This window comes from Thamnophis sirtalis, unplaced genomic scaffold (assembly GCF_051295495.1).
Source record: "Thamnophis sirtalis isolate CommonGarterSnake01/CBP01778 unplaced genomic scaffold, rThaSir2_p1.2 scaffold_13, whole genome shotgun sequence".
NCBI classification, from domain to species: Eukaryota; Metazoa; Chordata; class Lepidosauria; order Squamata; family Natricidae; genus Thamnophis; species Thamnophis sirtalis.
The window spans coordinates 59,128,243-59,142,067 of record NW_028261393.1 but is presented as its reverse complement, the minus strand read 5'-3'; the positions used below and the strand labels follow the sequence as shown (position 1 = coordinate 59,142,067).

Sequence of the window (13,825 nt, the reverse complement as noted above, 5' to 3'; positions counted from 1 at the left end):
CCAAACCGGTCCGAACCAGCTGAATCCCACCCTGTCCGTGATGGTACCTCATGGTTTCTGCTGAGATGGAGAAGATATGCAGATGGAGTTGGTTAGAAGAATTAGATCAATGGGTTAGAATAGTTAGAACATTCATCGGTGGAACAACCTCCCTCCAGAAGTTGTGGGTGGAGCCATTTGTCTGGAATGTCCATGGAGATTCTCCGTCATCCAAGGTCCTGGTTGTCCCAAAGGTGCTTTTGTTTCAAGAGGCAACTGGGCTTTCTTGCTTTTTCTCTGAAGACGTTTCGCTTCTCATCCAAGGAGCTTCTTCAGCTCTGAATTGTGTCTATACCATTTGGAATGGGATAGGGTTTCCTGGCTGAATAAGGGGTTGGACTAGAAGACCTCCAAGGTCCCTTCCAACTTTGTTATTCTGAGACTCCAGATGGAGAGGAAGTTCCTGAAGGTGCTCTGCACTCCAATTTAGAACCTTGTACTGTGTGAAGTCCTACTTCCTTTTAGAGGGCCCAGCTCCCCCATCCTTCAGAGTCATTGAAAGATGCAAACATGGGAGGAATAGGTGTGCATTTTCACTTTTTCCATCTCAACTTAGTTGTGCTCTTGATTTATTTATTTTTTAACACACAAAGAACCGTCAATATTGTAAGCTCTCTTCTCGGAGAGCAATTTTTGTTTATTGATAATTTTGGTTCCCTTGTTCTAATCCTACAATATCAATTGAGGGAATATGGATATGGAGACAGTTTGGTCTGGTGGTTAAGGCAAGAGGCTATGAGTCCAAGTCCTCCCTTAGCCATGAAGGCCGGTTGGGTGATTTTGGGCCAACCATTAGGAGACTGGGAGTTCTAGTCCTGCCTTAGGCATGAAATCTCACTAGGTGATTTGGGGTCAATCACTAGGAGACTGGGAGTTCTAGTCCTGCCTTAGGCATGAAAGTCGGCTGAGTGACTTTGGTCCAATCTCCAAGAGGTGGTGAGTTCTAGTTCCACTTTAGTCATGAAAGCCAGTTTGGTGACTTTGGGCTAGTCCCTTTCTCTCAGCTCAACCCAACCTCACAGGGTTGTTGTGTTGGGGAAAAGAGGAGGAGGAAAATGTATGTTCACCCCCTTGAGGTATTTGTAAAAAGAATAAAGGCAGGATAAAAATAAATAAATATGGACGAACAAGTCACTGTTTTTGTTTTTAATCTCATTCTTATATTTTGTTTTTAACTTTCTTCCAAGCTAAGATGTTTTTAATTTTTAAACATTTCTTCAAGGACAAGAATTTTTTTTTTTAAACTTAGCACCAAAGGTTGTGCCCTAGGTGCATTTCTCCCATTAGACCAACTTGCGAACAAAAAAAGTACAATTTCAATGTTTTGTTTGTTTGCAAAGAAGTCCTTACATGGTGCATTTTTTGGGGGTACAGAGTTTCCAGAACTCACGGCTTTGCTAGTGAACCCGTTTACAAAATTGAAGTGATAACTGTTAATTTGAAACATGGATTTAGCTTGATATCAAGATCTATTGTAAGCAGAGCTCTCCCCTTGTTTAGCCACGAGCGGTGCGGTTGCCACCCATGTATCAAATGATGTTTCTGGCTGAAAACAATAAAGACGGTTTCCATAATGCTTAAACCGTAGTGGGAATAAATTGCTTTTTTTAATTAAAAAAAGTTTCATTTTCTGCCACTTAAATATAACTGTTGGGAGGACCCAGGAAGAGGCATTAATAGACCACAGAACCAGAAGCTGTTACTACTTTTTGACTGAAGAGTGCGAAGTGGGGAAAGTAATTTGTGGAGATCCACTTGAAAATCATCCAGCGTAACTTCATAATCACAATTATCTGTTAGAAGATTTAGTTCAATTACTTTATCTGTCTGTTTTTTTTAAAAAACCCTCACTTTCCCCTCTTGTCAAGGTGGCCCCACTTGAGCTGGGATTTGAATCTTCAAAAAAAAAAAAAGGTTAAGAAACTCTTCCTGGCATATTAATGTCTTCATTATCTCTTGTTGAATAGCTTTCGTGACATGCTATTCCGTCCCCTTCTTTCCCTTTGTTCTCTTTGCACTAAAGTCGAGTTTGACTTCTGAAGACTTTATGGAGGCATCGTGTGGTTTCCTAACCTGGCACTGATGATGTTATCTAGTTGGGTCATGAAACGGCTGCAAGAAAACCACCAAGCTCAGAGAGCACCAAGGACCTCACAGTCTCCTCCCCCCCTCCTCTTCCCCCCCCCCCACTGATGGTGTTATCTACCTGGGTCATGAAAGGCCTGCACGGAAACCACCAAGCTCAGAGAGCACCAAGGACCTCACATTCTTCCTCCTCCTCCTCCTCCTCCTCCTTTTCATTTTTCATTTTTTTCATTTTCACTTTATTTGTATGCCGCCCTTTTCCCTGGGGGGACTCAGGGCGGCTCACAGTTCAAAAGGGGGGGGGGAAGACAAACAATTTACAACATGGAGACACTACATCATTTAAGAACACAACAGTCATACAATTCGAGTGGGGTTAGGGTCTTTAGCCCCAGGCCAGCCGGGACAGCCAGATTTTAAGGGCGGCGCGGAAGGACTGGAGGGTGGTGAGGGTCCGGATCTCCACGGGGAGTTCGTTCCAGAGGGTCGGAGCAGCCACCGAGAAGGCTCTCCTCCGGGTAGGCTCTCCTCCTCCTCCTCCTCCTCCTCCTCCTCCTCCTCCTCCTCCTCTTCCTCCTCCTCCTCCTCCCATGGACGATGTCACCTAGTTGGGTCTGCAAGAAAACCACCCAGCTCAGAGAGCACCAAGGAGCCCCCCGTCCAACCCTGAGCTTACAAGCATCCCCTTCCATTGCCAGGGACAGGAATGTTCTGGGATGTAAATATTTGGACTCCCCGAGTCCTGTTAAAGCCGTTGCACCACAAAGGGTTTGCAGGGAGGCTCGAAAGTGAATAACGTGCAGAAATACACATCTGGGGGAGAGTTGGGTTAGGACTTAACAACATCTGTATGCATTTCAGCTGCCAAAGGGAGTAGAAGATGAAGCCTGCTCGTCTCTTGGCCTTTGCAGTTTTTGTGGTCCTCTGCAGAAGCATGAAGCTGGTATCCAAGAGAAATTCAGGTAAGTGAATTCAGACGTTTATTTCCAATAATCTTTGGAAACGATTGGATTCTTTTGGAGGATGAGTGGCTTCTGTTTGGTTGGCTCTATTGAGTGGTGCAATTTAGTGAAGGTTGAAATCTTGTGACTTGGGATAAGTTCCGTAGCGTCGGTGGTTTCAGGCCTGAGATCAAAAGAAGCCAGTTGTTCTATAGAGATAGTCCTTGAGTTATAGCCATATGTTTCCTGACCGTTCCGAGTTACACTAGCACTAAAAAAAGGAACTTATGGTTGTTCCTCACACTTATGACTATCACAACATCTCCAAGCTCCTGCGATCAAAATTTGGACGCTTGGCAATAGACGTGGAAGGAGATTCCTGGGATCACTTGATCCCCATTTGCAACCTTCCAGATGGCTTCTGACGAGCCAAATCAGCCGGGGAAGCTGATTTCAATGAATAATCATGTGATTCACTGAACTGCACTGATTTGCTTAAAAACATGGCAAAAAATGTTGTAGAATCAGGTCTGACTCACTGATCAACCTCTTTGCTTTGCGATGGAAATTCTGAATTCCAACAGTAATGGTCATAAACCAAGGGTTACCTTTACTATGAAAGAATGTTCTGTGTTCCGTATTCTATGCATTCTATTCTACGTATTCGGTGTATTATGTGTTCTGTGCATTCATGATTCTTCGTGGTATTGGTATGTTAATTGAAACTGATGTTAGGATTAATCTAACGAGAGGTTCCTTGCTTTTTATTTTCCACTGTTACCTTCTGCCCCCCTTGTTTTAAAATCCAAAAGTAAGTGCAATCTTTAGAAAGCATGTCCTTTTCAAAAGAGGGCTTCAGGTTTTTTTAAACTTTATAAGAAATTATACCATAATGGGCTTTTACTTTGTACAATATCCTTGAAGATTTAAAGGTCTCAGCAATGAATTGATATGCTTTGTCCAGGGAGATATTTAAGTGCAGAATTCCACACGGATATCTGGGGTTTGTTCCAATCCTAGGTTGGTTGATTTGCGAGCAGCAGAAAAGGTATAAATTGCAAGGAAAATATTACATGCAAACAGTTAGTAATTCTAAATGTTTGTACCTCCACCGAAGAACTCGCCGTTTTGCTTCTTGGCTTAAGGGCCATTTAGTGTTGCTTTCTTGAATACTTCTAGAAAACGGATCTCAGTCTTTTTGCCAATATATCTGACTCTTTTGGGAAGTCGTCGGACATAAAAGGGAAACAATTCAGTCCAGATTATCATCAAATCGTAATAAGCGAGCTGTGTTTCCTAGCAGTTGGTGGCGTTTCCATTTTATACAGATAGGAACTTCAGCAATTGCTACTCCATCTACCCAGACCAAATGTCCATTCAGCCAGCGCCACCAAAACATAAACCGTGGTTAGGGGGCACGAAATGTACTGCAGAGAAGAGAAAGCCACTGAGATCATCCAGGGCCCAGAATAACGCAGGCAATTTCAAATGTTTCAGAAGTGTGTCCGTAAAGAATAAAGCCAGAGGTAGGTCTGAGACCACGAATCTGAATGAGCAATTGAAGCAAGGCTGATGAGACAGGGCAGGAAAGGGGGATACCAGGGATACATTTCATTTCTCCCATTTGTGACCCTGAGGCCCCCGGTGAAGTTCAAAAACTTTCCCTACTGGCCCCGTGGGCGCGGCTGGGCGGTCATGTGACCGGATGGGTGTGGCTACACAACTGACTCACGCACAATGTAAAAGCAGCTGGACTTCACACAAAATGCCCCCTGCAACAAGCGGGAACCTCACAGAGTCACAGAGAGCTCAAAAACCAACTATCACACTTTACACAAAAATAACACAAAAGATGCACAACTGACTCACACACAATGTAAAGGCAGCTGGACTTCACACAAAATGCCCCCTGCAACAAGCGGGAACCTCAGAGACAGTCAGGTAGAGCTGATCGTCACGCAGCTGGTCCCCGGAACTTTCTTTTTTTTCTTTTTCCTACCGGTTGGGGCAATTTCAGCCCTGCTTCAGGCCGAAGGTTTCCTGCAGAAACAGCAGAAAACTCTTCCTTATGTCGTCAGCCTCTGCTGCTGGTTAATGAGAAAGAAAGAATGGTAAGTATTGAGGAGAATTGGGGGGGGGGGTGGCTAAGCTCTTTCGACCTTGGAGGTTGGTGCCATTGGGTGAATTGCTTTCCTGCCTGATAGTGGCGACACCTTTCTGGGATGTTCCGAGGTTGAGGTTATGTGGTTGAAGCTTCAACCCTTGTCTTTGTTCCTGGATCTGCTCCTTCAAGTGAGGGAACCACCCATAAGGTCTCCTTCCTCCTCACCAAGGTGCTAACCAGGGTGGTCCAGGCCTCATTGATTTAGGCCCCTTATTTCTCTGAGCTGCCAATCTTGGGCTATTTTTACATTGTAATTTGGAACTGTGCTATTTTAACTGTGGCTCCTTTCCAGCCAATATAATTGCCTCATTGTTTAGTGGCATCATTAAGTGGGCATCTGTGAACTGCAGTACGAGAGAGAAGAGAGAGAGAAGAGAGAGAGGTGAAAGAGAGAGAGGGAAGAGAGAGGAGACAGAGAGAAGAGAAGAAAGAGAGGAGAAGGAGAGAGAAAAAGAGAGAAGAGAGAGAGAGAGGTGTGTGTGTGTGTGTGTGTGTTTAATGACTTTGGTGAAATGCAATTTTTTTAAAGGGTGAAGAAGCATTGTGCATTTTGAGTTTGCTATAATATTTTTTGTGTAGTTGATTTTTACCAAAGATGTCATACAGCAGGGTTGAGTATCTCAATTTTGGATGTTCATAGGTTTTAGGCACATGGATGGGTAGGTTTCCTGTTTGGGGGTAATCTCTCCTTGATGGGTTTCCACCCATTGCTTCTTGTCCTGCCCTCAGGTGCTTTGGAGAATAGGTTGACCCTCTCTTCTTCGGGGCAGCCCCTGAGATATTGGAAGACTGCTGTCACTGCTAGAAGAGGGGCGGGGGGGGGGGCAGCCTATTTTCTAAAGCACCTGAGGGCAGGACAAGAAGCAATGGGTGGAAACTAATCAAGGAGAGAAGCAACCGAGAACTAAGGAGAAATCTCCTGACAGTCATAGCAATTCCTCAGTGGAACAACGTGACCCCAGAGGTCATGGGGGGATCCAACACTGGAGGCTTTTAAGAAGAGATGGGACCATACTTTGCCTAGAATGGTGCAGGGTCTCCTGCTTGAGCAGAGGGTTGGACTGGAAGGCCTCCAAGCTCCTTTCCAACTCTGTTATTCTGTTAATTTTATCCTGGCTCCTGACACCAACGCCCTGAATCCTTATCATATGCCTAAACATGGTTTCACTTTTCATGCATTCGATCGATAATGCCTTGCATCCATCGATCCAGGTAAACTTTGTACAGTAACCAGGTGGTAGATTTCCTCCTCCCCTAAAAAAACCACATTTGTTTAAAAACAAGGCTAATATCTAAAGCAAAGCCATTGACATTCCTTTCAATCCTGATGTGTTAAATGGATTTTTTTTCTCGGCTTCCCAGACTTTAAAACGTCTACCCGAAGCCGAACTAACGGGCGTCCTTTTTTTTAAAATAGAAAGATCCAGCATACGGACGTCTTGCCTCCAAATTGTTCAATAGCTGGAAAAGGGAGGGGATGGCTGCCCCCTGACATGTCAAATCCTGGGTTGGCAATCAAAAGGCAGGAGGAATGGAAAAGGGATCATTTGTGCTACCAGTTAAAAGGCTGAAATTGATCCCCCCCCCCAATCCAGATGAGAAAAAGGAGTTTAATTTATCAAACCACCTTTTTTTTTAAAAAAAAAATCCCCATCTTAATAATTGCTGATCTTATCTGGAGATGCTGTGCATGATGGTCTCGGTGGCAGATGGGCAGAGCCTTGCTGAATGTGGCTTCTTTCCAGCCAATCTAATCGCTTCATTGTTTAGTGGCATCATTAAATGGGCATCAATGAACTGCAGTACAAGAAAGAGAGAGATGGAGAGAGAGGAGAAAGAGAAGAAAGAGAGAGAAAGAGAGAGAAAGAGAGGAGAAGGAGAGAGAAGAGAAGAAGAGAGAGGAGAAAGGGAGGGAGGAAGTGTGTGAGAGAGAACGGAGGAGGGAAAGAGAGAGAGGAGAAACAAGAGGAGAAAGAGGGAGAAGGGAGGGAGGAAGGGAGAGAGAGAAGGGAGAAGAAAGAAGGGAGGGGGAGAGAGAGAATAGGAGAAAGGAGGAGGAAGGGAGAGAGAGAGAAGAGAAGAGAGAGAGAGAAGAGAAAGAAAGAGAGAAGAGAAAGAGAGAGGAGACAGAGGAAGGAGGGAGGGAGAGAGAGAGAGAGAGTGAGGCAGGCAAACACATCTATCCATTTTATGATACAATGAAGAAGTTCAATTGCAAAACAGTTTGAGAAAGATTTTGGAGAGACCAACTGTATTTCTTCATGTTTTGTTTAACTTGATTCTACCTTTAGTTACTCAATTAATTTTCTTATTGGCAGTAACTGTTTTCTGGTGTTAATTGAGCCAGCTGACATCCAAAGAAGGGGTGAAGGAATGCATTTCATTTTTTTTTTTAAAGAGTGGTTAGTTTTTAAATGTGTTATTTCTAAAGGTAAGCATGAGATTATTATTATTTTTTTAATTGCTTTAAATGCATCCCAACATTGCTTTTAATTGCTCCCTGTTCTGGAACGGGTTCTTTGAAAATTTGAAAAGGGGGCTAAAGGTCTATAAATAAATTATACATGAAATTATAAATTAAAAACCAGCAAGTAAACAGTAGCAATTTAAGAAACGATGCCCTGATATTCTCTTGAGAGGGAAGAGGAGACAATGGCGTCTCCTTTCTAGGATAATCCTAAACCTTTTCCAAAAGGTTTTTTTAGAAAATGTCTTGCATTTTTAGCTGGGCCTAAGCAATCCTGAAATATTTCAAGAAAAAAAGCCCAGGAGGTTTTAAGTACTGCTGAAGCAAAGGAAACCAAATTCAGATTATATAATCATTGATCCTCACAAAAGGCCAGAAATGAAACCTCTGCCAAGGTCAGCCGTGAATCCAACCCAAAATGCTTCAACCCAATTCTTGCAAAACTTGTTGGAAGAAAATGATGTCTCTAACAGATCCTTTATTTGGATACTAGCCGATAACCCGGCGTTGCCGAGGTATTTGTTTTTAGGGGGGGAATGTCCGTACCAAATGTAATTTCTAATGTTGGATTTCCTCCCTTACCAGAGGGAGCCCCCTTGTGGAGTACTGTGAAGTCGTTACCATGGCAACTCCACTGCACTGTACAGTAGAAGTCATTTTACGGCATAACAGGTTGTATCTTAACAGAACACACACCCTAAAGATCTTCATGTATAATCTTACTGCCCAGATAATGTAGCATCTGTCATGTCCACTCTGACTTCTTCTTTTTTGGGGGTGAGAAGGAGGAAAATGGAAATTGGAAAGTCTTCCAATACTTGAGGAGCTGTCACAGAGAAGTGTGTGTGTGTTGGGGGGGGGGGTTTTGATCCAAAACACCTGAGGTGAAGACAAAACATAATAGGTGGAAGACATCCAGCCTAGAATAAAGGGGAAATTTCCTGACAGTGAGAATAATTAACCAGTGGAATGACTTGCCTCCAGAAGTTGTGGGTGCTCTATCACTTGAGGTTTCCAAGAAGATGTCGGATAGCCATTTGGCTGGAATGGCATAGGGTCAAGCTATTTTCCAAGGCACCTGAAGGCCAGACAAGGAATAACGGATGGAAGCTGATCCGGGAGAGATTGAACCTGGAAATAAGGAGGAAGTTCCTGTCAGGGAGAACAATCAACCCATGGAGACTTTCAAGAAGAGATTGGACTGCCGTCTGTTAGAAATGGTGTAGGGTCTCCTGCTTGGGTGGGGGGTTGGACTAGATGACCTGCAAGATCCCGTCTAACTCTGTTAATCTATATGTATCATCCAGGGTCTCCTGCTTGAGCAGGAGGTTGGACTAGAAGACCTCCAAGGCTACTCTCAGCTTTTCTAAATGCCAGAATATAGCAATAGCAGTAGACTTATATACCGCTTCATAGGCCTTTCATGCCTCTCTAAGCGGTTTACAGAGAGTCAGCATATTGCCCCCAACAATCTGGGTCCTCATTTTACCCACCTCGGAAGGATGGAAGGCTGAGTCAACCCTGAGCCGGTGAGATTTGAACCGCTGACCTGCTGATCTAGCAGTAGCCTGCAGTGCTGCATTTAACCACTGCGCCACCTTGGCTCTTAGAACAGAACAGGAGATCATGAAGCTTGGGAGTCTGTGTTGACAGGACTCAGATCAGGAAGCAGAGGTAGATGATGATGATAAAGATGATGATGATAAAGATGATGAAGATGAAGATGAAGATGATGATGATGAAAAAGAAGAAGAAGAAGAAGAAGATGATAATGAAAATGGAGAAGAAGTCACTGTGAAATGGTTGGGCTTAGCAGCTCCAGCCCATAGTTTCCAAACCCTACAAGCAGTGCCACCCCAACCACTAAGTGGAGGAATGGAGGGTAAACCAGACATCAAGGTGACCTTTCTAATGAATCTAGGAGCAGAAGGTACTCTAAGTGGGAACTCTTCATGAAGATCTAAAGGGTGAGACTGTCTGCTGCATCAACGAAGGAGAATATTTGTAGGGTTCAAATGAGGGGCCTTTGGGGCTGCCTAAGGAAGGCCTGGAGGAACGTGGCCCATTGGGTCACGATGGGCCAGACATGACTTTGCAACTAACAACAACAACAACAACACAGGCTTGGAGAACTCTCTGGCTCCACTAACTTTGTAAAAAGAAAAAGCGATGTTCTGCGATGTTCTCGGGATGGACTGTCCCTGGCTGCCCTTTTGTGTGGCTCTCTGTGCCTCCGTGGGACAAAACGCGCTTGCCTTCGCTTAGAGAAGGATGACTTCACCAGAAGACAATGTGAGGCTTTGCGAGTCATGACAGAGAGTGCCCGGAGGGGCCTTTGTAAAGGCCACTTGTGTTGACTGGGTGTCGCACTCACAAACAGTGTGGTCTTTCTCCGGTGATGATGTAATGGGGTTGAGCAACCCGGGACGAAGAGGGAGAAGGGGTACCGAGTCTTCAATCAGCTGGGAAGGAAGCCATTTGTTTTCCTAGAAGGAAGGGAAGATGAATTTCGATCTTGGTTCCGCCAACGACCTTTGAAACGACTGGGAAAGATCTGTGCGCCCTCGCCTTATTACATTTCCTCTAATACCCAGCCAACATGTTACTTCTCTGCTGATTTCAGGTTCTTCCTTTCCGATCAACACAGAATGAGGTTGCCTTGCCTTCGTATTTGAAGATGGCTTTAAAGCAAGCATTGTTCTCTGGAATGACGATACAGCTAGTAGTCCTTGACTTACTCCCGCAACTGAGCCCAAAATTGCTATCGGAAAACAAGACAGGGATTTAGTGAATCTTGCCCTGTTTTACGACCTTGCTTGCCGCAGTGTTAAGTGAAATCACTGCAGTTGTTAAATTAGTAACACGGTTGTTAAGTGAATTTGGATTCTTCCTTGACCTTCTCCGAAGGTCACAAAAGGGGATCACGTGACACCCCCCCCAGGACACTGCAACCATCATAAATATGAACCAGTTCCCAAGTGTCTGGATTTTGATTGTGCTACCACGGCGATGCTACAACATTCCTAAATGTGAAAACTGATCATAAGTCATTTCCCCCCCCCCCCAGTGCCATTGTAACTTTGAATGGCCGCTAAAGAAATTGTAAGTCTTCTGATTTTTTTGAGACCTACGCTGTATACCTTGATCATCTTCTTTTAATGACCCCATAATCCCTTGCCAGGTGGAGTCTGGGCGACTGAATGGAGCTGAGTGTTTACTGGCCAGATGCCCTTCCTGTCGCCAATGAGGAGTTCCCCCCCCCCAGCAGATATATTCTCATTGTGCACAGAGAGAGAAATATCTGCTTCTATTGAGGATCCAGCGAACAGCCCCCTGATTGTGAGGCGAGAGCTCCACCTCTGGGCCACAGTACCACTGTGTTGTCTACCTTGATGCTGCTCCTGATTGATTGAAACTGTATGGTTCAGCTTATTTCAGATCTTTTGACAATATGGAGCCCAGAACTGGTATCGGACTGTAGCTCTGAACCAACTGAAGTCCCAAAGAGAATTATGTCCTTTCCTGGGTTAAGGAAGTCACCTTTCCATTAATAGAGATGTGTTAATTCCCCACCCAACAACTGCTTCATGCGTCTGGCTGTGTTCAGTTAAGGCACTGAGGGCCTTTTTTTTTGGGGGGGGGGAGGGTGTGAATTGCAATTGAGTCAGTAAGTTGATTGATGGCACTTAACTGCAGAATTTTACATTTTTCCTCAGTGGAATTTAATTGCTGCAAAGACTATAAGCGTGGAATGCCGAGTAATGTCACTTTCCTTGGATGGATTTCTCAGGCTGTCTCTTTGAAATCAAACTGTGATTTACCTGTGACTCATGGTCACCGTGGCAAACCATGAAAGTTGCATTGAAAGTGGATAGGGTAGACATTTGTACGCACTGTCGCCATTATGGGTATATGATAGACCCAAAGTTGTATCTGTTATATGGTTTCATATATAGATTATATAGAGCAAAGTCTCCAAACGTGGTCTCTTTAAGACTTCTAGGACTTCAACTCCCAGAATTCCCCAGCCACTTGGCTGGGGTATTCTGGGGGTTGAAGTCCACAAGTCTTAAATTTGCCAAATTTGGAGACCCATGATACAGAGAGAGCCAGGGTTGGTGTCATAATGAAAGCATCAGGTTAGAAACCAGAAGACTGTCAGTTCTAGTCTTGGCCTAGACACCAAGCCAGCTGGGTGGCCATTCACAGGCTCTCAGCCCCAGGAAGCAAGCAATGGCAAACCACTTTTGAAATCTTGCCAAGAAAACAGTAGGGGTTGTGTAAGTAATTTCCAGAGATCAAGACTGATTCAAAGACTTTATCTCACCTCTCCCTCTCTCTCACCCTTCTCTCTCTCTCTTTCTCTCTCCTTTTTCTCCCTTGCCCTCTTCTCTTTCTTTCTCCTCCCCCTCTCCCCACTTTCTCATCTCTCTCTCTCTCCTCCTCCTCCCGCTCTCCACTCTCTCTCTTCTCTCTCCCTCTCATCTCTCTCTCTTTTCTTCCTTCCCCTCTCTCTCCTCTCTATCTCTCTCTGTCTCTGTCCATCTGTCTGTCTCAGTCTCTTTCTCTCTTTTTTTCCTTCCTCCCATCTCTTCTCTCTGTCTGTCTCTCTCTCCCTAGGTGTAAACTGCTCAAAGCTTATAAATTTGATTCGTCCATCAATCAATCGACGATCACCAAATACGGAGAGTAGTAGGTAACTCAATGGCGATAACATAAATTAACAATAATTTCAGAATTTAGTGGTGATTTCCTCATTCTACTTTTCCTGCCGAGTTTATAGAATGTTTTTTTCCCCCCAAATGGTTCAGATTCTCTGGTGAAACAAAAAATTAAATTGATGAAGTTACTGGGGGGGGGGGGGGAAGTAGCCAGGAGATTTATTTAGGGCTGAGAAATCAGCCGTTCTTCAACAAATGATCCTCCTGTAGAATTTTGCTTTGAAATATCTTTTTCGTACAAAAGTTGCGTTTAAAAAAAAAACCCCAAAATGCAGAGCAGCAGCTACGATCTCTCCAAGCAATCCTATTGGGGGGTTTTCTACAGGAAAGGTTTGCTTGATTCTTCACCTGTCACTTCTAAAGTTTTAAATCATTCTGGATTCTTTGGCAAATAATTAAACAGGTTTATAAAAAACCCAAAGTCCTACCTCGAAATCTCTGGAGTCACTAAAGTGGAACATCTCTGTTTAAGCTCCCGATGATAGAAGAAAAAATCTCTAGACTCGACTTTTTGAGTTATAAGCAAACATCACTTCCTCCTGCTCACGGCTTGGCTTACACAGTTCTAGCTCTCTGGGAATTGGTCTCCAGGTGCACCAGCACTACAAATAATAATAATAATAATAATAATAATAATAATAATAATAATAATAATAATAATAATAATAATAATAATAATAATAATAAAAAGCTCATTTCAAGAAATCCTGCCTTGGATCCCTTCTCCTCGTTTAAAGGTTTGACAAATGTCACCTCTTCTACTTAGGGTGAACTGGTGACTCTCCAGACGTGGGCCCGGATGATCGAAGTCAGCTGGTGGGCTCTTAAATCTTTGGGTGGGGAAAAAAATGAACCTTTTTTTTTTGCACTCAGTTTGGTCTTGGGGATCCTAACAGGGGACCTGGTAGATCCAGAGGGCAATTCCATCATGGCCGTGTGTGGAATTGCTGGTGTCAGGGCAGTTAAACATTAAAAAAGAGAGTTTTCTATTTTTATTTTACAAGGAAGGAAGGTTAATGCAGCCTCACACCTTACACGGACCGAGACTCAGATTAAGAGTTGGAAGGGACCTTGAAGGTCATCTAGTCCAACCTCCCAGCCAGGCAGGAGACCCTGCACCATTTCTGACAGATGGCAGTCCAGTCTCTTCTTGAAAGCTTCCAGTTATGAAGCTCTCACAATTTCTGAAGGCAACTTCTGTTCCATGGATTGATGGCTCTTACTGTCAAGAAATGTCTCCTTATTTCCAAGTTGAATCTCTTCCTTGTTCAGTTTCCATCCATTATTCCTTCTCTGCCCTTCGGATGCCTTGGAGAATAGCTTGACCCTCCCCTTCCTCTCTGTGGCAGCCCCTCAAATATTGGAAGACGGCTATCCAGTCTCCCCTGGTCCTTCTCTTCCCTAGATT

The 13,825-nt window shown here is 44.1% G+C and overlaps 1 protein-coding gene across 2 annotated transcripts in view; it reads left to right on the top strand.

Annotated features, from left to right (window-relative positions):
* The window catches only part of IL1RAPL2 (interleukin 1 receptor accessory protein like 2), a 349,653-nt gene that overhangs the window by 65,853 nt on the left and 269,975 nt on the right, over positions 1-13,825 (top strand). For both annotated transcript variants that reach the window (XM_087727740.1, XM_087727739.1), the window contains exon 2: positions 2,986-3,086. In XM_087727740.1, coding sequence (XP_087583866.1) covers positions 3,005-3,086 — 82 coding nt within the window. In that variant the 5' untranslated portion in view covers positions 2,986-3,004. The remainder of the gene's footprint in view (positions 1-2,985; positions 3,087-13,825) is intronic.